Here is a 23112-nt window from a genome sequence, read left to right on the forward strand (position 1 = left end):
GATATCTTTTTATAACGCTCCTAAAAGAAAAAACACCTTCTACCCCTAAACCACAATTTCCAGTACCAACATCCAAAGATTGGACCAGTAGCTGGGTGGATCACAGAGGTGTATTTTAGTGAAGTTAAGGAAGATTGTTGAGAACCGGAAAAAATTTGAAATCTCTGACACTCCCTCCTTTAAGAGCAAAACGTTGGAACATTTACAGCAAATCAGTTTGAAGAAATCAGTTTGAATTCCCGCCATGACTCCCAAATGCCCTACGCTTTATTCTTGCTTTCCGCTACTCTCTCTGTGCTCCTTTTTTAATTCACAAATATCAATTATTCTTTTCCAGCACCTGCTCAGCAATCATACATGCTACCGCTCTGATATATATGGGACAGTTCCCTGTTGTCCCTGTGCTACGAGTAAACTCTCGTAGAAGGACCCTCACAAGTCCTTAAATGCAGAAATGCACGGCCATTTCCTTGAACTTGCTTTCTCTAACAAAAGTACAACAGAATGTGTGGGGGGTGTGTATTTATGTATGTGAGCCAGTGCGAATTACAGAAAGGGTTCAATACAAAACGCTCTATTGCAGTTAGTTCTTACTCTAGAAAGGTTGAGACAACCAACATGCCACCGTCAGCACTCAATGCACAAGTGGAAGGTAGTTAGAAACTGCAGCGGTGAGCCTGGTGTGTAAGGCACAGAACGGGATGACGGCAGCCCCAGCTGCTGCTGCCAGACCCGGGCCTTTATTTGCCATACTTCAGTTGCAACAGGGTATTTTACAGAGTAACTGATGGTGGGGAATGCCAAGCAGGCATAGTTGTGTCTGCCATTCAGAATTAGTGCGTTAGGGATTAGGACCCCTGTTTTCTGTACTAGGTAGCAGGAGTTGAAATATTAAAACCAATTTTTTTTCCCCAGAAATGGCTCAAGATTTCAGGTGTCAGACATACCACAGATTTACCACCAGGAGATTTGAGTATTTGCCATTCCTTTGGAAAGCTAGATTGCTGAAATGCAAAAATCCGAGTCAATACATTTCTTACAGGGCACTTAAAAATCCATGGCCAGCTGTACAAATTTGAGCCCAGGTAACCAACCCAAAGAACAGGCAGAACTTCAACAGACTGGATGAACTTTGTTTCTAAGACCTGTGGCTTTAGCAGTGACACTCTCCATACAGACCATTTTGCAAGGCCCTTTGCAGCACTTCTCAGCTGACAGTGGAGCAACATAAAAGCACTCAGGGATTCTGAGGGCATTCACATCCATTTTTCTTCATTAACCAACAGACCATTCATTACTGTCAAACTATCTTAAACGGCACTTAATGAATCCTGTCATCCTCCATGTGGTTTGCTTATTGTATTCCTAAGGACAATTTTTTTTTTAAATGAATGCCAACCCAGAAAGAACATTCTTTGTGTCCATTAAAACGCTCTCTCTATAAGACTGATAACACTTGAAGTTGTCCCAACTCCTCGTAGTTCAGTGGCAAGATCGCATCCCTATCTGCGATAGTGAGACTCATAATCCTCTATTGTACCATGACCCCACTATTTCCCTTCTCATATGTCCCTGAGACTGCCCTAGCGACAGGTGGTTGACCTCCTCCAATTGTCTGCCTTTTCCATGATCTCCAGCAAAACGAGAGCCAAAACCAGAAATGGCCAGTTACTTTACTGTGCAAGAGAAAGATTTGCTGGGAGTGGGAAAGCTTTTCTCCACCTTTCTCCTTCCTCTGTGCATCTCTCCACTAACACCTTTCCCCTTCTTTCCCCAGGTTTGTAGTTCACCACGTCACAGATGCAGAGAGATGAAAAAGCCCACTTTTGGCACTGTTTTTCAGCCACATCCTAAAATATTCCTTAGGCCATCTTGCTAACATTTTTAGCTTCCTTTATAGCAGCATTTTCATTCACTCATATTTACCACCAACTAGATGATTAGCTAAGTCTCCCTTACACACACAGAGCTGACTGATGGTTAATTAAATACTAAATTTTTGGGGGTGGGAGGCTGCTTATTTATGTAATACCCTTTCCTTGTACTCCAAAGATAATTTGATCTCAACAAATCCCTAATCTCCATTTTGCAAAAAAGGGAATATTAATTACATATTTTTTAAAAATTATCTAATTAAGAAATTGAGATTGGGATCATGGGTCAATGGTTTCAAGAGGGAAAGTAGCAGCAAGGAAGAGAGGCAGGAATAAGACTTCTGCAGTGTCTAAAGGGCACAGGAACAACATTCAAGAGGCCCTACAGCTGGGTATCACCATTATCATTCATTCAGAGCAATATTATTTGATTCCTCGTACTTTTGTGACTGTAAAGGTCATAAATAAACCACACACAGGGTATTGATGCGCAGTACTGGCCTTGGTATTCTGTTCTACTAATATTGGATAATGTTTGCACCCTGGCTTTGTTCATGCTTCATTTAGCAGAGTAACCTTTTTTCATCTCAGATCTTATGGGAAAACCAGAATCACTGCCAGCTAGCAAGGTCTGATAATGATGGCTGAAAAGCAAAAAGCCATTGACAGTGTTTCTAATTCTTCCCTCAGAGCTGGAATACAGAAAATATTAATAAGCTTAATGACATGTGAGACTTTACCCTAAAATATATTTTGGAACGGAGTAAGCTGGCATTACACATTGCAAGCAATATTTGGGGAGAGCGGGTGGTAGTTTCTTTAGTAATAAAACAACTATTTAAAAATTAAATATTTTCCTTGTTCAAAGGGTCAGTGGCAGTCTCCAAGGCACAACTTATAACCTACCATAAAATATGTGTGCTCCTAGTGTTCCTTTGATTATGGAGTATCTGTGTGTTTCAGGCAGGCTGTTGAGTGAGCAACAGTTGTTCTAATTTTATGCAGCTCAGCTAGAATTAGAGGGGCAAGAACATTACTAAAAAAAATAAATATTACAATAGTAGTGTCTTTTTCCTTATTGCCAGTAACAGCATGACACTGGAGCTGCTGGGCTACTAATTGAAAGAAAGCTCACAGAGTCCACAGAAAAACATGAAATTGCTGCTAAGGAAAAAAGCTACCAATGGCATTTTATACCCTCTCACCTTTACAATAATCAGATTTCAAAAATGAAAAATAGGAATAATTTCAAAAGGATGCCAGCAGAATGAGTGATAGTGAAATGAGAGGGACCTCTCAACCTCAGAATGGAAAATGGAGACATTATTCTCTAAACTAATGTGCCACCTATCTCCTCCTCTATACACAAGCAATTTCATATTCTTGCCAACTGACTGGCACAGTCTTTCCATTTTCCTCTTCTCACCTAATTCCTGCAGTTCATTTATATGCCTCTAACTCAGCCAAGTTCTTCAAATCAAAAGATTAGGAGCTGCCTTTACCTAATTTCATACTTTGCAACCTTAGCCCCATCACCCTTCTCAGCTCAGAAATGCCTGCTAACCAGCTGAAGAACCACCCCTGCCTTCAAAGTGCTCACACCAGTGTGGGTGGAGATGTACTCAAAATCTGCTTGTGGCCTTTCTTTCTCAGACTTTCTCTCATGTTCAGACCACAAAAGCCTGCACAAACCCATTTTGCTTAAAAGACTTTCCCCAATTCTTGGGACACTCCTTCCTCCTACTAACTTTGTTTCATGCTCACGCTTCATTTTTCCTAGGTCACTCCTCTACTGAAAAGCTGTATTAAATCCCAATCTCTTCATTCATCTGTATCTTTCTTTTTGCATGCCCTGTTAATTTAAAACCCGATTTCTCTGTTGCTGAATTTACAACAGAGAGGGGACATGGCCGATGGAGCCTGTACAGAAGATCCTGGATCTGCCTCTTTGAAGCTAGTCCGAATGCATTTTAAATAAGCCCAGGCTCTGCAATTTCTTTCTATGAATACTACATAGAAAATTCAGATGGCACTTAAAGAACTACTGAAAACTCCAATCTCCACCCCTGATGGCAGCACATTGGTTTCAGAACTTGAAGCCTATAAATACACCTTTATGGTTAGTTTGGCAACCTGGGCCTCAAACACCACCTTTCTATTGAAGGATGGCTCCTGAAAACCACCGTGAAACACTCTATAGCATTAGATTGATTGTGAAATGTTTGCAGAAGTCAGCAGTGATGGAATTCTACCTGCATTTTATTCCAGGAATGGAACTCACAAATAATTACTTTTTAAAACCATGTCCCAAAATAAGAAAGACCCCCGAAATGGTGCAAATAATACACAGTCCTCTTGCTGAGACCCTGCAACACAAAACACTATTTTCTCTATTGCACAAAGTATAGATAGAATCACAGAATCATCGAATCATAGAATGGTTTGGGTTGGAAGGGACCTTTGAAGATCACCTAGTCCAACCCCCCTGCCATGGTCAGGGATATCTTTCATTAGATCAGGTTGCTCAAAGGCCCATCCGACCTGACCTTGAACACTTTCGGTGATGGGGCACCCATAACTTCTCTGGGCAACCTGATAGATAGATACATACGTACAAAAGAGCTTCTCATTTTTTCTTGCAAGTAGGACAGGAAATAAAATACACAAGAACTTTGATTTCTTCAAAACACTCCAGCTCTTGCACGATTCTGTACCTGACTAATGACAACAAATAGAACAAATAAGGACAAGACAATCTGCATCTCTGCCTGCAAACTAAGGCACAGCTGGTGTGTCCAATTTTACATTTGCCAGTCTCGAAAGTATGCCTGTAAGTACACACTACTATAGATAATATAAAGTGCTGCAGTACCCATAAATTATGTCTATTTGCCATAATGACCCTAAGTTTCCATCTAACGGGAACAGTAGTCATTAGAGTGGGACTTGATTGTCTTCAAAAGCCTACAGAGCACAAAGCCCCTCGCTGCCAGCACTTGACAGATGGGAACAAACACTGCGAACACCCAAACTTTGCGTCGAGCTGACAGTTCCCATCTGCCCAGGGCTCTACCAGAAAAATGGCGTCTCGGATATTCCCAAAAGCTTCAGAGCAAAGGTGTGCCCTTGACAGTTTGGACATCTTGGTAAGAGAGCTGACATGCACACGAAACAGTTAAGGCAAATAAGGACATGTCAACGCTGTGGTAGTGAGATACCTGAGCTGTCCCTGTCTCCCCGCCACGCTGGTGGGAGCTGAAGCCCTGGAAGCAGCAGAGCCGCATGAGCAAGGTGCCGGGCCTGTGACAGCCACTTCTGCTTCTCACCAGGGTGGCTGACCCAAGCGCAGCCCCACTCCCATGTGGCTAGGCTGCTTGGCGTACTTGAGGTGCGTGACTAGACCTTGCTCAAGGGTCCTCTGTACTGAGCCATACCATCTCATACATTCACAATTACTTATTACTTGCATGTGTTAGTGACCTCTGCACACAAGCTAAGCGCAGTCTCTGCCTTGGAAAGCTGACTTTGGGTGTGCTTCTGCTAACATTGAAATCAACAGACTTGGTTTGGTTGAACAGACAGGAGGTTTCAGACTAGTCTAAAACACCCTCTGCAAAGCCTATTAGGCAAGTATAAACAAGAAAAAAAGAAAATTTAAAGTAAACTCTACATTGTTGTCCATAACAGATATATGAATTTCTGATGTTACAAGTTCATATTATCAGTACCACTTTCTTCCCCCAAAACCTTTGGTCTCTTTTCAATAACCTGTGCTCTAGCACAGCTGTCTTATAAATAATTGGTGTATTGGCATAACCACGGTATAAAATGCTACCACGCAGAAGGTTGAGGCTGAGATCTGACCTTGATATTTATGGACCGAGGAGCAGAGTCAGAGTTTTGCAGCTCTCAGGGGTTGCACAGGATATTTTGCCATTCAATGCCAACCACTCATGAAATGAAACTTTGGTAGGATGAGTCAGGAAACAAGTTTATTAACTGCCCTCTCTTTCCGCTTTGGTATTGCCTGAGCAGCAGTTCAGCAAAAACATTTCAAAGAAATAGAGAAAGTAATTTAGGCAAATTGCCCTCAAATCCAACACAGAAGCCACGGTTCTGAACATAAGCTCTTTGATCCCACATCACAAAAATAATCCAGGATTGCTTACTTGTTGCCTATATATTTCCAGCTTTTCCCTTCCCAGTGCTTGTTCCAAGCAACACAGAAACAGGACTACTGGGAGTATTCACACATTTAAAGTAAAAGAAGGTCTCAAAATCCCCTGTTCTCCGCAGTGCACAATTCCAGCAAAAACAATTCCCCACATTTCTTCTCCCAAAATCCCAACCAAGCAATAACCTCTAGAAACCCAAGCACCCCGTAACTGACAGAGTCCCAGCAATGAGAAGTGCACTCTTTCATCTGCTTCCTCAGTCAGCAGCCTGCCAGGTTGCTGCCAGGGTCACCCTTGGCAAGGTTCCTATGCAGCTCCTCTTTTGCCGTGGGACAAGCCATTTACCTCCTGCCAGAGCAGCTCCTGCTGCCAGGCTCAGAGGGACTCCAGGTCCTCTCATGCCCCTGCCTGATGACTTTTTTCTTTTTGAAGATGTTCCAGTGCTCATAAGGTACGCAGATTTGTAATTCACTAATTACTGAATTTGTGTAAAGGAGAAACTGTGAAAAGCCTTTTCCAGGTGTGTTTTTCTTTTTTTTTTTTTTTTTTTTTACCAGTGAAAATACACCCAAATTTACCTAAGCTGTAAAGCCCTTGAAAAATTAGAGGTCATGGTGCTCAGAAGGCAGCTATTCCATTTAACACTGCTGAGCTGACCGTAACAGAAAGAATTGTAAACCCCAAATGAATTAGGAGTTGATTAAAATCAGCAGAACATCAATATAAATCATTATAAAAATACATGCACATTAAAAAAAAGCTCAGAAGTGTCTGTTTACAAACAGAATGACATTAAAAGGAAAATATTACAGTCACCATGTGGGCACAAAACACTTCAAACTTAATGAACCCCAGAATGAATATTGCCTGGATGAACTTATTTTTACCTCCCTTCTTTAATTAAATAATCACATATTCTTCTTCCTTCAAGAGCCTCATGTGGAAGGTAGACAGTGACTATTTAATGAGTAGCAACACTTTTCCTTTTTTTTTCCATGTTCATGCCTTTATTACTAAACAGTGTTCTCATCCTTCTCTGAACATATGTGGTGGGGGAGAGCTATTGTACGGTACAGCCTCTGAATATTCATTACAACACACGTTTATTAACGATTTTATCTTATAACCACCCTTTAGAGCAAAAGCATGGTGTTCTCCCCCCTGTATAGATAAACAAATGAGGATCAAAGAAATGAAGGTCGAAAGCATCCGTTATACTGGAGAGGCTGACCTGAGACACCTACGCTGGGATTCACTGCACCAAAACGCAGGCATCTGTAGAGCAGACCTGAGGTTGCTACACCTGAGCTAGAGGCTTAAACTCCCTCTACAACCACCAGAGAAAACTGGCATTTAAAAAATGTGTTTCACCTGCCCTACTTTACGCATCTACATCAAGATGAGACAAGCTATTCTTTATAACATTGCTCTCACTTGACTGTTTTCCAGATCACAGAAGGCGACTGATGAAGGAAAAATGTATGCAATCATTCCAATTAAAATCTGTATCATAACACATATGCTCCAAGTCATCTGAGTAAGGCTGCATGGGCATCTTTAATTCCTGCATTTCCCATCCCCGAAGAGCTGAACTGAAAGGAACTTTGCAAAGACAAGAAAAAACATTTCCCAATATACATAAAATCTTTTGGAAAAGTCATCACAAAATGCTGCTTCTCCTGAGCACACTGACCTGTATCCTTTCAAAGACTTCCAAACGTAGCTAAGTCTGGGTGGATTTTCACTGGGATAAGCAGAAGAGACTTTCCTGAAAAGGGCTTTCCCTCCCTCAACCAGTACCTACTGAATTGCATGTCCATGTTCCAGTGCTTCAAAAAGACGCATCTTCACAAAGAAAAGATTGTCCAACTTTCTCATCATAGGCAAAATAACTTTCTCTAAACTCATTCCTGGAAATGGCAGCACAATTTTGCCTGAAAATGCTTAAAAAAATAAAATAAAAAAAATGCAGACTTAGGCAGTTACTAGGGGGGAAGGTGGAAGGAGGCCACAAGAAAAACCTTAGCGTAAACTGCTGAAGTTTTCACTGTTCTTAAAATCATGGGTTTAACTGTGAGGCAGTTTACAAAGTCTCAAAAAAGCCATTCCTCCTTCAAGGGGGATCATGGAGAACCACAGAAAGGACACATCCTTTCTTCTTTGCTCTTCCTTTGCAGCTGTTTTCTAGTTTAAACATAGCAGTTGATACTTCTCCCACATTCCCTATCCAACTAAAGAATGGCAGAATGCACTAAGACAGACCAGCAGCACCAATGTCTCACCATGATTTGTAACATCAAATGCTAACATTTGAAATCTGGTCTGTTATGTGAAAGCCAAAAAGTAAATCAAATGAAATGCATGGTGGCTGTTCATCTAAGAGTTTCTCTAGCATGCTCGAGAGTGGAGACTTTTGCTGTAATCTAGATCCAAACTGGGACGACCTATAAAACTTATCACAAAACTGGTAATTTCATGCATGTACACCATTTTCCCATGCTAATGGTGAAGTACCAGAAGAGAAATATTTTAGCAAAGGGGCGAAGAGAAAATGGGCCTGGCATGTTTACGGTTGGAGTCGATGATCTTAAGGGTCTTTTCCAACCTAAATGGTTCTATGATTCTATGTTGTCTTCTCATTAGTAGACAGGAGAGGACTGAGTGGTAAGTGGGTGCAATTAAACAGTGTAAACAGCACGATTTTTAAATAGTGTGCATCAGAGTTAGGTCCTTGTAATACAGGTCTTTTCTACACTTTAGACTTGAGTTGGCTGTAGAATCCCTAAAGTAGATGGTCTTATGCTGATAATGAAAGAAAACATTGATTTAGTGGTGCAAACAGTGCTTAAATGAGAAGACTTTTAAGATGGCAGAAGACATTTTTGTTGGTATAAACTGGGTGTCCATTTGGTGAGAACTGAGGAGAGGGGCAAAGAAGCACAGCTCTGCTGTTTATTTCCCTATGGGCGAAGCTTTTCAAATGTAGGACAAGAGCCAGATTTTTCTCCTTTGGGTCCTATTTTAAATCCCAGCTGAAATCCATGAGAGTCTTCCTACTGAGTCAAACAGGCTTGGATCAGGCCTTGGCTAACTTCACGAAAGGCACCTGATGGCTGACCTAAGGATCAATAGTTCTTGTTTTCATCCTAAACATTTCAGATGACAGCACACTGCAGCACTGCTGTGGCTAGGGATTATATGCAGCTTCGTGTGCATGCGAAAACTACTGAATTCTGTGGAGCGAATCACCTAGCAGAGCCTATTCAACAATCAAGATAAAACCATACAGTTAGCTAAAAATGCAATTCCAGGGCATTTAATACCTGAATTAAGCATTTATTTTAAAATGAGAAAGTTAAATGTGAATAACAACAGCTAGTTATAAGTTGTTGTTGGCCTCCCTGAGCCAAAAAATGGCAGGAAGAATTGCAGGGCGAGTTTGTTTTAGATTTTCTTTGCAGCTATGGGGGATGTGCCAAAATCATATTAATGACAGAGGGAAAACCACAGGCTCAGTGTGTCTGCAGTCCAGGGTTTTTTTCTTTCCTTTTTTTTTTTAATTTTATTTAAGCTGCTTGAAGCCTTTATATTTCAATTAAGAACTCAGGCAAGGTGACCTGAATCAGCAATAGCTTTTGGATATAAAATAAAGGAGTTTTTAAAGAAAGTGTTGAGGGACTTCCTAAGTAACATGAAACAAGTCCCAAAGCTCTCCCTCAAGGTATACATATTACCATCTTTTCATGTATATAACCTTTGGATTATCTGCCAGAAAAAAGTGAAATCAACCCTGTAATTCAGAGGCAATATGGGTTATAGATGCTTGTATGTAATACAACAGGAAACCTTACCATAGAAAGCCCTTTCTTCCTCATTAGCATCCCCATCTCTGTTTCCCCATCGTCTGTCTCTTTTCTCCCCGTCGCCTTATTGCCTCTGATGCCCTACAGCCAATTTCGTCTATTGGCAAAGCCCTACTCTGCTTCCAATTTCATGCAGGTAACCTGAGGGTCTGGGTCACCACATGACTTGACTCGCTTCCAAGAAAGAGTGTTTTTATACTGGTGTGGGTTCTGCGTGTAAAAATGCAATTTTATCAGCCAGGGAAGAAATGTCTGGAGGCACATAAGATGATGGAAGAAACCGCAGCTTGCCACAGCTTTACCTGTAACCTTGGGAAGCTGTCATATCCCTCATTACTCATCTCTTCAGGAGGGCTCGGCACTCTTTTTTTGGCTGCAGTGAGCCACGACTTTTCTGCTAGTGTCAGAATTGCCATTAAAGATGAAAATGGTAAATGGTCTAGATAAGTACTCTTCATAAAATCACTCCCACCCCCTTCTCCTCCCCCAAGAAGAAAACAGGTAAAATTTAAATGAAACCTGCAGTCAGGTTCTTGCCTTCGGTTTATTTCAAGTGTATGTTCAATTATCACAGAAACATCATTTTGTTAGGGTCCTCCAGCATCTACACTGAAATAACAACATGACCAATCAATAATACCTGTCAGAATATTCTGGCCAGTTTCCTTACAAATGAAAATCATGAGACTCACAAAAGGTCAGACACTGCTAATGTGAGTCACCAATTAATTGATTAAAAAAAGAAAAATCCCATGGTTTTTTGGTTGAACATGGGCTGATACACACAGAGCAATTTTTATCAATACTGTTTCCCCAAACCACTCTGATAAATATTGAGTTCATAGGCTACGAAATGACCTCTTTAAATGAACAAAGCATCGTAACCGTGCATTTAGGAAAAAGATACAAGGACAGGTTATTATGGGTTTTTAAAATTACTGTAGGGGAATGTGGTTTGACTAGCAAATGCACAGAGAACATAACATTTCACTCATCGTACAGCCGAGTAACACCATCGGAAGTATAATTCTGTGTAACAAAATCACATTGCGAGATGCGGCACTGGTGCAATTATCTTTGAGTAACTATGTTGATTTCAAGATAAACTCGTTCAGCTTAGATGTCGATTTTCTCCCTACCTACATTTCCACCTCACAGGAACTGTGAGTAGTACTGTCTTCTCTGAACAGTACACATCTCCCATGTGCTGAATACTAGATGGTGCAGTCTCACAGCATCTTCTTCAGACCTCATCCGTACCAGTTTTGCACCAGAACACCATTAATTGAGACAGTTCAGATTTAGGCAAAATACCTACAAATATTCATACTTTAAAATCCATCCTTTTTCAGCAAAAGTGTTCTGTAAAATGAAGAATGAACCTTAGCGTAAAGGGATGAAAATCTGCCCTACTGCATCCCAATTTAACCTCTTAGGTTATGCCCAGTACAGGTGTTCCAGGAAATGATCTGAGGGATTCTCCTGTTTTGTCCCCTTGGCCCAACCTGTCAGGCACAGTCTGGGTGTGTCACACCCATGAAAAAAGTCAAGTGGATGGAGTCGTTCGAATCTGGATTTTTTTAAACACCTCCCTCAGGGAAAGTTGTGGGAGACATTTAGTGTTTTCCTCTCCCTGGAACGCGGGCAGGAATGGAGCCTTTGTTGCTGCTGTTATTTCCTCAGAGATGGGCCCTTTTAGAGACAGCTTCTGGGGTTACAGCCCAAGTTCTCTCTAATATAAAGAAAATTGAATCTGTCCCTTATTGCTCAGTCTCTCGGATGACTGCAATGCCACTAAACCAAATCCAAGGCTGAATTTTTGTAATTGGATTTTTTCTGATTACAGAGTTTCTCTTGCATTGAAGTGCATGGCACATGCAGAAGATCCTTTAATCTCCAAGAAGCTTAATTATCATCCTCTTTGTAAAACTTTCACACCTGCACTCTGAATTTAAGTACTTCAGCTATCTGTTCAATTTTTTTTTCAGACCAGCACAAATCAGGATATTTCATTATCCTTGTTAGTCTGCTGTTGACCAGCATGCTAAGTAACAGATAAGCCAACTTACTGAACGACCTCTTGACTAACTTCCAGCTGACCAGAGGTATAAGCACGTAGTAGAGATGGCAATTGTCTTTCACACTGCATTTCATGGCACATCTGGATAGCCCTCATGCGAAGCGGAAATATTTGATCAATCCTTTTTTCCCATCTTTTACTAAATATATATGAGGGTTATTTGCTCCTTCCCTCCGCTTGCTTGGAGCCTGGATGGTGGACAGGAGAGGTTATTACAGCCATCTCCTCCTTCCATCATCTGTTTTTAGATACTTACTAAAAGAAGCACAATAGCATATTTTTAATAGGCAGAGGCTGCTTCCATTTGAAGATCCAAACCCTTGAATTAGCATCTAAAAAATTCAGACCACATGCTTTGTGAGGAGATAGAAGGATCAATTAGGAAGGCTCTACTTTAATGAATGCCCATCATGAAATACATTAGATATTTCACACTGATTTTTTTGAATTGTACACTATTTAGACTAACTGCATACAAGTGTAGGCTTCACTTTCCTGGTAAGTCTTTGAAGAAAAATTTGTCCTTTACTCTTGGTACCCAGTAAGTAAAACATAGAATATTTTCATATATAAGTGGAACTTGGAAGATAATATCCCCTCCGCCTTTCCTAGTTATTTATGACAATGAAATTGTATTTTTAATTTTCTGTTACAGGGACATCTCATTTCACCTTTACAGTTTTTTCTCCCATGCAAAGCAGTGTTTATTAAGCTGCTTTTAATGAGACCATGGTTTCAAAAGCACTAGAGAGAAATGTTAATTGGACCTGTTAGAGTCATTTATAACGTATATGGCTCAGCTAAACTCCATTTATTTCACTTTAGAGATGATCAAGAAGTTTGTAAAGAAAGAAATATCTGTGAGATTTATGAAATCCTTGTAAAACATGACAACTCCTCCCTTCTGTAATCATCTAGCAACATGGCTATCAAAATGTAACAACAAATCATAAACAGGCAGAGAAAAGAAAGTAAAAAAATTCTGTAGGGCAAATATACTTGGCAATCATAGACTTTTCTCATTAAAACATCTTGATTTTAATTGCTTACAATTTACAACCTGGCCACAGTTCAAACATTTGGTGTGATTTTTTTCTTATGATGGTTACCTCTCTCAGGCTGTATTTTTTTTCTTCCCTTGGTTATTTCAGCTGAAACAGGTCAGCTGTGTCTGAGAGCATCATTAGGGAAAACCATACTGTTTTGTCCCCACACAGAAAATTCTGTAGGCTTTATACTGAAAATTTATGTTCCCTATGTGTCTTCATTGCCTGACAGATCTGGCACAGAGAATCAAGAGAAGAGCCAGGAGGAGGGGACAGTAGGACTTCTTGGGCAAGAAGGGGAGGAACTCGGGGAAGGAACTGAGGTGAGAAGGTGACTGATTTGTAAAGAAGCTGCAGTACATGGAACTTGGGAATGGTTTGCTACGATACAGGGAAGGAGAAAGGGCTAAAGAAGGACAGGCATGAAAACTGCAAAAGGCCTTTATGGAGCAAAATCAGCAGTGTGAGAGAAATGTGTTGGAAAATTACCTAAGCCTCACTTGGCAAAAGACAGAAGTAAAAACTGGGCTGTAAGGACAGGGAATAGCATGTTGGGGATTTAGGACCTTCTAGAAAAGAAGACTCAAACTAGGTCACTAAGGAAAGGGAAACTCAAGCAGCTGCTGGGAAAAAAGACAGTAATGCAGCTAGGAACCAGGATAAGAACAAAGAACAGAGGAAAAAAGCATCACGCTTGCATGAAACGGATAGGAAGGAACACGGGATCCTGAACCTTCACAGTTCTCCGCTGGCAGCAAACGTCTTTGAAATCCACTGGTCACATGTGTGCCTCAAGTCTTTTCTGGTCCCCAGGAAGCACATATGTACTATGCTGGACAGCTGGTCTGATAACCTGGCTAACAGGGAGCAGACTGGTGGGCTTAATGGTTCTCACTCTTTTGAGGAACTATTTGGGTACAGATGTAATGTCAGATACAAGGTTTTTCCCACAGAGAAACCTAGGTAATGGTACATAAAAATGTGTCAATACTGTTAAGGGTGTAAGCTCGCACAAATATTGGGAAACGACAAATTGACAGTTGCTTATGCAACACAGTGGTACCATTCATTAGATAGAGAAATACTATTTTCTTACAAGGCCCCATTCCACACCTTCTTCACTACGCAGCAGTCCTCATAGTGAAACAAGTGTCCTATCCGTAAGACAAAGCACTGTAAGTTTTGAGGGAGCTAACAGTGAATGAGTTGGGTGGCAGGTGTGTAAGGCGTAAAGAGGGAACTGCAAGAAAGAGAAGGTGGTCATGTAACATGGAGGAGACACCTGAGTGCTGCTTTGAAGTACCAGATGGTCTTTCTGTCACAATTTCTGTAAAGGCTGAAAAGGATGTTTAAACTGTATTGGTCACTAATTTCAAGCATTTTCTTGTTTCACTATCAGCAGTCAGCAGCAGTATCTCTTGATCACACAAAGTACTGATGAATCAAGAACTGGGTTTTGAATTCGCCAGCCCAAAATGCTGGATTTTTTTTTAAACCATAATGCCTATTTACCTTAGGTTTCCATGCTACCCATTTATCTCAAGAGGTGTTAAAAAGGTATTATCTTCCTTTTAAACTAGGTAAATAGAGTGGATTAAAGCAGGTAAGCAAGCATGAACTGATGCCTGACTGATAGATATTAGTCCCCTTATAGGCTCACGATGAGACTCAGTGAAGTCAGCGTGTCATATTTAGTAGCAGCATGAGAGATGGAGCGTTAAAAGGAATTGTCATTGTAAAAAAGCAGTCCTGAAAGCCAGAAAACTCGATAACAGAAAAAAATCACAAGCCTCAGACTTCTCTGAAGGAAAAAGCCTCTTTTGGTGCCAAGGATAAGTCACATCCCAAAACATGTATCTTTCACTAAATGAAATCCTAACAAGCTAGCACTACAGAGAGAGAACTTACTTACTGTATACATCCACACCTGCCTGTCAGTTCATACTAATGTCCCTGATGCAGGCATCTGGGCACTAACAGCAGAAAGCACAGTTAGTGTATTTGATTGTGCTGGTTTGGGCTGGGGTAGAGTTAATTTTCTTCACAGTAGCTAGTATGGGGCTGTGTTTTGGATTTGTGCTGAAGACAGTGTTGACAACACAGGGATGTTTTCGTTATTGCTGAGCAGAGTCAAGGCCTTTTCTGCCTCTCACCCCACCAGCGAGTCGGCTGGGGGTGCACAAGAAGCTGGGAGGGGACACAGGTGGGACAGCTGACCCCAACTGACCAAAGGGATATCCCATACCATATGACGTCAAGCTCAGCATATAAAGCTGGGGGAAGAAGAAGGAAGGGGGGACGTTCGGAGTGATGGCGTTTGTCTTCCCAAGTAATGGTTACGCGTGATGGAGCCCTGCTTTCCTGGAGGTGGCTGAACACCTGCCTGCTGATGGGAAGTAGTGGATGAATTCCTTGTTTTGCTTTGCTTGTGTGTGCAGCTTTTGCTTTACCTATTAAACTGTCTTCATCTCAACCCACGAGTTTTCTCACTTTTACTCTTCCAATTATCTCCCCCATCCCACCAGGGGGGAGTGAGTGAGTGGCTGTGTGGGGCTTAGTTGCCGGCTGGGGTTAAATCATGACATTGATAAACAAGGAACTTGTACAGTAAGATGAGAGACTAACGTGCCATAGCATGTAGATTTAAATATCTGTGTAGTTTGCGCAGTGTGAACGTGAATTGTGCATTGGCCTCCAGGAGAGACAAAAAATCCCACGTGTTTTATCTAGTGACACATCTGCAAGTGGATATTTCTGGAACTGTTAGAGAGAGATAGGTCTATATCATCCTCTGCCTTAAGAAAGAGCCAACACATTTGGAATGACCTTGGGACACTGAGGCTTTCTCCTTGAGATCTGCATATTGCCTGAAGCACCCAAACTGTGGCAGGATTAGGGCCTCGGGAAAAAAACACCAGGAAATTAATAACTCCGCATTCAGGCAAGGATCTGGGCAGTGCCTTCCATAAGCCTGTGGTCACATACCGAAGATAGAAAGAAAATATAAAATGAATAGCTGTATAAGAAGGTTATTATCTCTCCTGTGGGTCTTGTGACTGTATCGCATGAATACCTAGCTGGATGGAGGCTGAGCAGACAATCTCAATCCTGACATTTCCTTACTAGCATGTTCAACTTTTTGACTTCAAACATTGTCTTCTAGCATAATTTGTGTATGTGTTTGTGTAGCAGTATGTAAAATAGAGTAATACTTCAACTAATACAGCTATCATGACCTTTGCTTTGCACATTCAGTCGGTCTCTAGAGCAACATAAGAGAGGAAGCATTCTTTAAAGGTTTAAGTAACTAATTCATATTTAGAGTTTCAAGGGATCTAGGTCTGTTGCTCTGTGACAGCCAGGAGACCAGCAGTCACAGACAAATGCTAGAGTACACCGCCTATCTGTTCTGTCAAAGACTTGTAAGAGACAAAGGAAATGTTAATTTTAAGTTTATAAAGAAACAGAAAGAAAAAGGCAGTGTGGAATCCTACAGGCTTCCTGACTTTCCTTCAACTCTCAAGGTCTTGCAACATTTATAAGGTTTATGAGGATCTTGAGTCTGTCCTTGGAGTATCTGGAGCTCCTGTTCCTTGGTCTTGTAAAACTCTAGCTCTCAAAGGTCTCCACAGCTCTGGATACGCTTGAGTGATACTGCTTTCTGAAACTTAAGGGGCAGCCCATAAGTTCTTTTTTCTCCTATATTTCTTGTCTTGCACAAATTACTGAAAGTCTACACTGGATCACAGATTACCTCACCTGATGTTTAAACTATGCAAGCTTTCTCTCCCTAGTGCTCTTCTTGTCAGGCAGAATTACTGAAGGTTGAGTCAGATTTCTTTAAATGTACTCTCATAAAATTGTTACTGCCTTTTGGGGGTTTTTTTTAATTGAATGGGTGAACTTAAAGAGGCAAAAGGCTTGGACAGTGTTTGTTAAGCTGCTGTCAGATTTACTAGCAAATGATTGCATGAGTAATTCCCACTCTATAAAGTTGTATCAGTGGTAAATGTAGAGTTCAGAAAATTGAGGGTGTTGCTCTAGCTAAAGCTGACCAGTGACTCTGGTAGCTTGGGACTAAAAACCAAGCTGACCATCTCTGCTTTGCAGAGAACAATTACAGGGTGCCACATTCCAGCAAATCTATTCTGGCTCAAATAAGTGCCAGAATTGTTAAAGAAGCCAGAGAAACATATGGAATTCGAATGAGCAATATGTTCCTTCATTCCTCAAGACCACAGGCCTCTATGGCTTGAGTTAAGAAACTTCATCCAGTTAAGAGATGAGAGAAAAACATTTTGTGTCTCTCAGGTGCAAATAGCTAACAAAAGCTTACTTTTGTGCCAAAGTCCTGGCAATAGCTAATAGTTTTGTTTAACTACAGCATCCTTGACTCAAAGATTACCGCAGCAAGAACATCCAAGACTTAAAAAGTAGATTGCTCAAAAGCTCAGCAGCAGCAATTTATGAACTAGAGCTACATAAAAATGTTATATGGGCCAGAATTTAAACTTCAGGTAGCCACTACCTTTGAACTTTTTTGAATGCTCCCTTTCAGAGTAAATATGGAAGATTACCCAAGCAGATGCAACCCCAATTACAGAGACAACAGAAAGCCCAGTAGCATCATGGCAGATTTTGGAAAATCTGAAGAGAAACTGCATCTGCTCTGCTTCCAAATAAATGTAGTGATAAACTTTTATTTCTTGTTTTAGACAGGGGCAGTGTAAATCTCTGTTTGCAGCTTGTTATTAGCATTGCATTCTAATTCTAATTCTCACTCTAACTGAGGATGCCTGACCTATAGCTTTCAAGCTGTGAGTAACTCGTTAGGACACCTCACCCAGACCATAACCTCTGCCAAACAGTGAGAACTTCACTCTTCCCAACCTGAGTTTATAGCTTGGAATTAATATTTGCTGTTTGGTTGCCACAGGGAAAGATTCAGGCTGCAAAATTATTTTGGTGGTGGCAGCAAGTCACTGCTGAGCACTGCCCTACCTCTACTCCTTCCCCTCCACAACACGAGGGATGCAGGTGTAGTCATATGGCACAAAGAGAGCTGCAATATTCAGACCTCTCCCGCCACAAGATGAAAATAGGTGATCCACATGACCATAAAGGTTGGACACTTCAGGTGTAAGGATTACAAAGAAAAGTGATAAAGCCCACAAAGTTTATCACAGTTGTGTGTAGGGCTAGTCACCATATCCATCTCCTCTGCAAAGACTGAAGCACAGCATTATTAAAGCCTCACAAAATTAAAAAATGCAGGTAGTCTCCTCTAAAATCAACAAGGAGTATAAGCAACCACACTGCTTCATGATCGGAGGAGGTGTTTTGGAAAAGAAAGAGACATTTGGACATTTGCCTGTTGGAAAAGGACCTGGGGGTGCTGGTTGACAGCCGGCTGAACATGAGCCGGCAGTGTGCCCAGGTGGCCAAGAAGGCCAATGGCATCCTGGCCTGTATCAGAAATAGTGTGGCCAGCAGGAGTAGGGAAGTGATCGTGCCCCTGTACTCGGCCCTGGTGAGGCCGCACAGGCTTGAATACTGTGTTCAGTTTTGGGCCCCTCACTACAGGAAGGACGTTGAGGTGCTGGAGCGTGTCCAGAGAAGGGCAATGAAGCTGGTGAGGGGTCTGGAGAACAAGTCTGATGAGGAGCAGCTGAGGGAACTGGGACTGTTTAGCCTGGAGAAGAGGAGGCTGAGGGGAGACCTCATCGCTCTCTACAGCTACCTGAAAGGAGGTTGTAGCGAGGTGGGTGTCGGTCTCTTCTCCCAAGTAACAAGCGATAGGATGGAGGAAATGGCCTCAAGTTGCGCCAGGGGAGGTTTAGATTGGACATGAGGAAAAATTTCTTTACTGAAAGAGTGGTTAAACATTGGAACAGGCTGCCCAGGGAAGTGGTTGAGTCACCATCCCTGGAAGTATTTAAAAGACGTGTAGATGAGGCGCTCTAGGGACATGGTTTAGTGGGCACGGTGGTGTTGGGTTGACGGTTGGACTCGATGATCTTGGAGGTCTTTTCCAACCTCAATGATTCTATGATTCTATGATTTGCTACCTCCACAACTTCAAATGTAACTTTTATCAGGTTATAAAGTATTTTCTCAGAAATTATGTTTTTGTATTTTCTTCAGGGATTATCTTGGTATTTCCAAACTCCTACTATTTCAAAGTCTCTTTGAAACTATACAGCAGTACACTCCACACATCAACCTAGAAACATTTTCAGCACAAAAAAAAAGACCCAACAAGCTAACAACATCTCTTCCAAGAAGCTGAATTGACAAGTTTATTTCCTAGGACCCAGCTGAGCAGGATACTTCAGGATGTATTTAAGCAAGCACAAGTGTAACCCCAGAGAGTTCAATGGGACTAGCCACATCTCCTACATTATATACACACTTAATTACCCTGTACAGAACCCCTTGATGCTTTTTTCACTCCAGTTTGTCTAGGTTCCAGAACCAATAAAATGTACAAGCTTCCCAGGTGACCCCTTGAAGACTTCAGGCGAAGGAACTAAACTTTGAGAAATATATCACCTTTGAAACAGCTTATGCTTACAGGAGTACAAAAAGTCAGTTACACTCTACAGGACTGTAGCTGAAAAATAGTTCAGGATTATTTTCTTCATCTAGTGTAACCTTTTCAAATTAAGTTCCAATTTCATGCTATAAGAATATATTTTATGGCTCTTTCCAGTTCTGGCCACATGGAACGCTACTTTATAGGATATAACCATCTGCTAACAGAAGAGAAGATATTAAAGCAAGTAATGGTACAATTATATCTCTGGAAATAAGATATTCTACTGAAAGTTTATACCAGGAGGACCCTACAGAATGCACCAGACTTTATATAACTTTTGGATTGTTGCCCCCTCTCAGCAGGCTAAACTACTAAACTAGTGTCAAGCATCAGTTATTGATAAGCCACCTTACCCAATCCTCTTCCTCTTGTTTTAGCTTATTTTCATACTCACATCAAGCCTGAGGTGGCATTATAAATAGCTTGTCTTGTGGGTAATATGAGAGTTGGGGAACAGAGTAACATTTCTGTAATTCCTAAATTTCTGTTCATGGTTCATATCCTCCCTTTCACGTTACTCCCAACTTTGACTTCACTGCTCTTGAGCAGAAGTAAGAGAAGATTCAGATCAGCACTGTTTTCCTGGAAACAATGGATTAGGATGAGTGATTTTCAGCCTTTGCGCCGTGGTCATAACATAACTGCAAAAAGCAAAGAAAGCTTCCCAACAAAATTTTTCACACCACGGCCGGAAAACTATGCAGGGCATGCAAATTGGAAAAAATCAAAACCTACTGGGGGCTAGATAAAATTTAACAAAATTGTAATGTATTAGAAAGAGAGCCTACTGGATCCCTCCTTATTTCTTCTCGCAGACACTGCAGGACCACCATCCCATGCATTTCCCAGTGTTTGATTCCCTTTTCCTTCCTTCCTTCTGACTACACAAGTCTCAGGTTCTTCTACCTCCTTAAGTTTCCCCAGGATAAAACATTCATTGCCAGGAAGGCAGGAACAATAAATCCAGATTTGTTACTGAGAACAAAAGGGAGATAGCAGAGTTTATTCAGAGAGCGAATGACATGAAGAGACCAACTGGTAGGTACTGCCTGTACAGTTATAAGCCTGCAATTTCCAACTAAGATCCGTATCCTCCTGCACTGAGCTCTATCCAGATAACAGTGAAAAGAAGGTTCCTGCCTTGAACAACCTGCAATTTAGAGCACAACAGAGCTTCTCATCATGTGGTCTTGTCCTCACACAAACCTGCAAAGATTTCTAAAAGATCCTCAGTGAAATTGCAGCTGATTCCCTCCCTGGGGTATACAGGAGAATGGGGATGGGAGTTTTCTCTGAACTTTTTTTTGCTGGGAACTTCGTCTGTCTAAAGCCAGGGGTTCTTTTGTCAATGAGATCTCACTCTTAGAGAAAGTGGAGCATAAAGAATCTGGTTTTAACCGTGACGATAGATAGGGTTTGGTCATCCATCATCTTCCAAAGAAAAAGAAGAAATAAATGAAAACACCTAAATTCTAGTCCTCTTCAGGTTACAAGATCACCCACATTTCCATTTCCTACATGGGAGGTTCCTGCCCAGGTGCTGAGCTGTCTCCACCTTTCTGGACGTGAACCTTGCATGAATGTCCAGCAGGCTTGCCAGACGCCATGCAAACCTGTCACTCCATTCTTGATAGTTAAGTAAATAAAGATATATATTATAATAAAAAAAAATAAAATCTGTGTCTCGGAGAATAACAAAGAGGGCTGTTCCAGAATAAACAAATATCTGACATTCTTCTAAGTATTAATCTTTTACAAGGCTTTGAAGTTTGACAGTGCTATTTCACAAATTCCTATGAGGCTGCTTTACTGCTAGGCTAGAAATCTGACTGTGGAACTAAGGAGGAAAAGAAGAGAAAGATCCCCAAACAAAGAAGAAATATTTTAGTCTGACTGGTGAGTATTTCTATTTCTTGCTGCCATGAATTTTCTGTATCTTGCAAATATGGAGGGGAGATGACACCTTCCAAAACAAATGGAAATAACTCAATTCCAAATCTGTTATGAAAAATCATCTGCTCTCGACTTTCCAAAAAAACTCCCATATTTTCAGTGAGTTCAATCAAACTTTGTATAAAGCGTAAGCTCATTTTTCAAGCCATGATTTACCACCTCTGCATTTCTTAACAAATTTTCTCTTCCCCATTCTTTTCTATGTGGCAGTTTTGTGACTTTTTAATAATGTCTTGGCCACCTAGCAGCACTGGCAAAAGGGAAAAGAATTCCTGTAAGAGCAAGTAAACCCCTCTTCGATGTGACACAGAAATGCCTACACTTCATTAACCTTTATTATAAACTAGTCACTGGAAAAGTTACTTTGCTAGAATCCACACTATGGTTTCACTCTACAAACCATGAAATGTCAGAATGCTGAATTACAGTAAAATACTGCTCACCTCCTTATGAACCCAAGATTAATGATACGGTGCAGAAGGGAATAGCAGTGCTACTAGGAGCGTAACAGGTCACAATCACTTCTAAAATAGCTCATCAAGAACAGGCAGCAAAACACCACAGATGGTTCCCAGAACTAAAGTCCCCCTTCTCAACCTACCCATCACTGAGACATCGTATTCAACCAGCAGAGTCGCTTCCTGTCCACATTGTTTGAGAATACTCATGGCTTCAGCATGTGTCGTACCCAGCAGTCGGATCCCATCAACACTCAGCAGCCTGTCCCCGGGTTTGATTGTGCCCTCTCTGAAGGGAGATTGAAGGAATGGTCTTTATTAATATAAGATAAATTGATTTGGAGATAATACCATTTTTATGCAAAGCGATTCTCTCACACCCTTTCTGACATCCATCCCTCTTGCCTTAACACTTAACATTTACTTTGATGGTGAGAGCATTCAGAGGGCGCAAAGGAAAGGAAATTGCTTTAATTGGAAAGTCAGCGACTGGAAAACAGCTTAACACATAGCTAAATAATCAAGTCATGTTAAATTGCAACTAAGTATAGCTTCTGCTTCAACATATGCTTTCTTTCTGCCTTGTCCACACAACTCCTCTTTCACACATAAACACCTCCTCCCCCGATATTTTCTTAAAAATAAATACGAGGTGCAAACACATGGGTGAAGAAACAGATTGCAAAATATGAATGTCCATTTACTGATTTTCTTCAAAAATATCCCTTATTTGGATAATTCCATTTTTCTTTTCTTCCTACCTAAAAATAATTTGGCTATAAATGTACACTGTCTCCCAGGCATATCTCATAATGTATTCAGAATTATAACAGAAAATGAAGTACTAATGTTGTCAGCTCAAGAACTGGGGAGAAAAACAAGGAAGCAAGGGGGATGAGGGTGGGAAGAAAGGGAGGGACAAAAGACAAAAGCTCTCTTGAAACGTTTGCTTCTCAGTTAATGTTTCCAAGGTCGAAAATGTCAACATAAGCTACAGAAAATCAGCCTGCTTTAAAGAAATTGCCCTTTAAGTTTCTTTAATGGTTTAAGGACACAAATGCCATT

The 23112-nt window shown here is 41.1% G+C and overlaps 1 protein-coding gene across 6 annotated transcripts in view; it reads right to left on the bottom strand.

Annotated features, from left to right (window-relative positions):
- GRIP1 (glutamate receptor interacting protein 1) overlaps positions 1-23112 on the bottom strand; it is a 341605-nt gene that overhangs the window by 55959 nt on the left and 262534 nt on the right. For all 6 annotated transcript variants that reach the window (XM_076332384.1, XM_076332382.1, XM_076332386.1 and 3 more), the window contains exon 7: positions 22191-22336. In XM_076332384.1, coding sequence (XP_076188499.1) covers positions 22191-22336 — 146 coding nt within the window. The remainder of the gene's footprint in view (positions 1-22190; positions 22337-23112) is intronic.

The sequence above is a fragment of the Aptenodytes patagonicus genome, chromosome 1 (genome assembly GCF_965638725.1).
Source record: "Aptenodytes patagonicus chromosome 1, bAptPat1.pri.cur, whole genome shotgun sequence".
Lineage (NCBI taxonomy): Eukaryota > Metazoa > Chordata > Aves > Sphenisciformes > Spheniscidae > Aptenodytes > Aptenodytes patagonicus.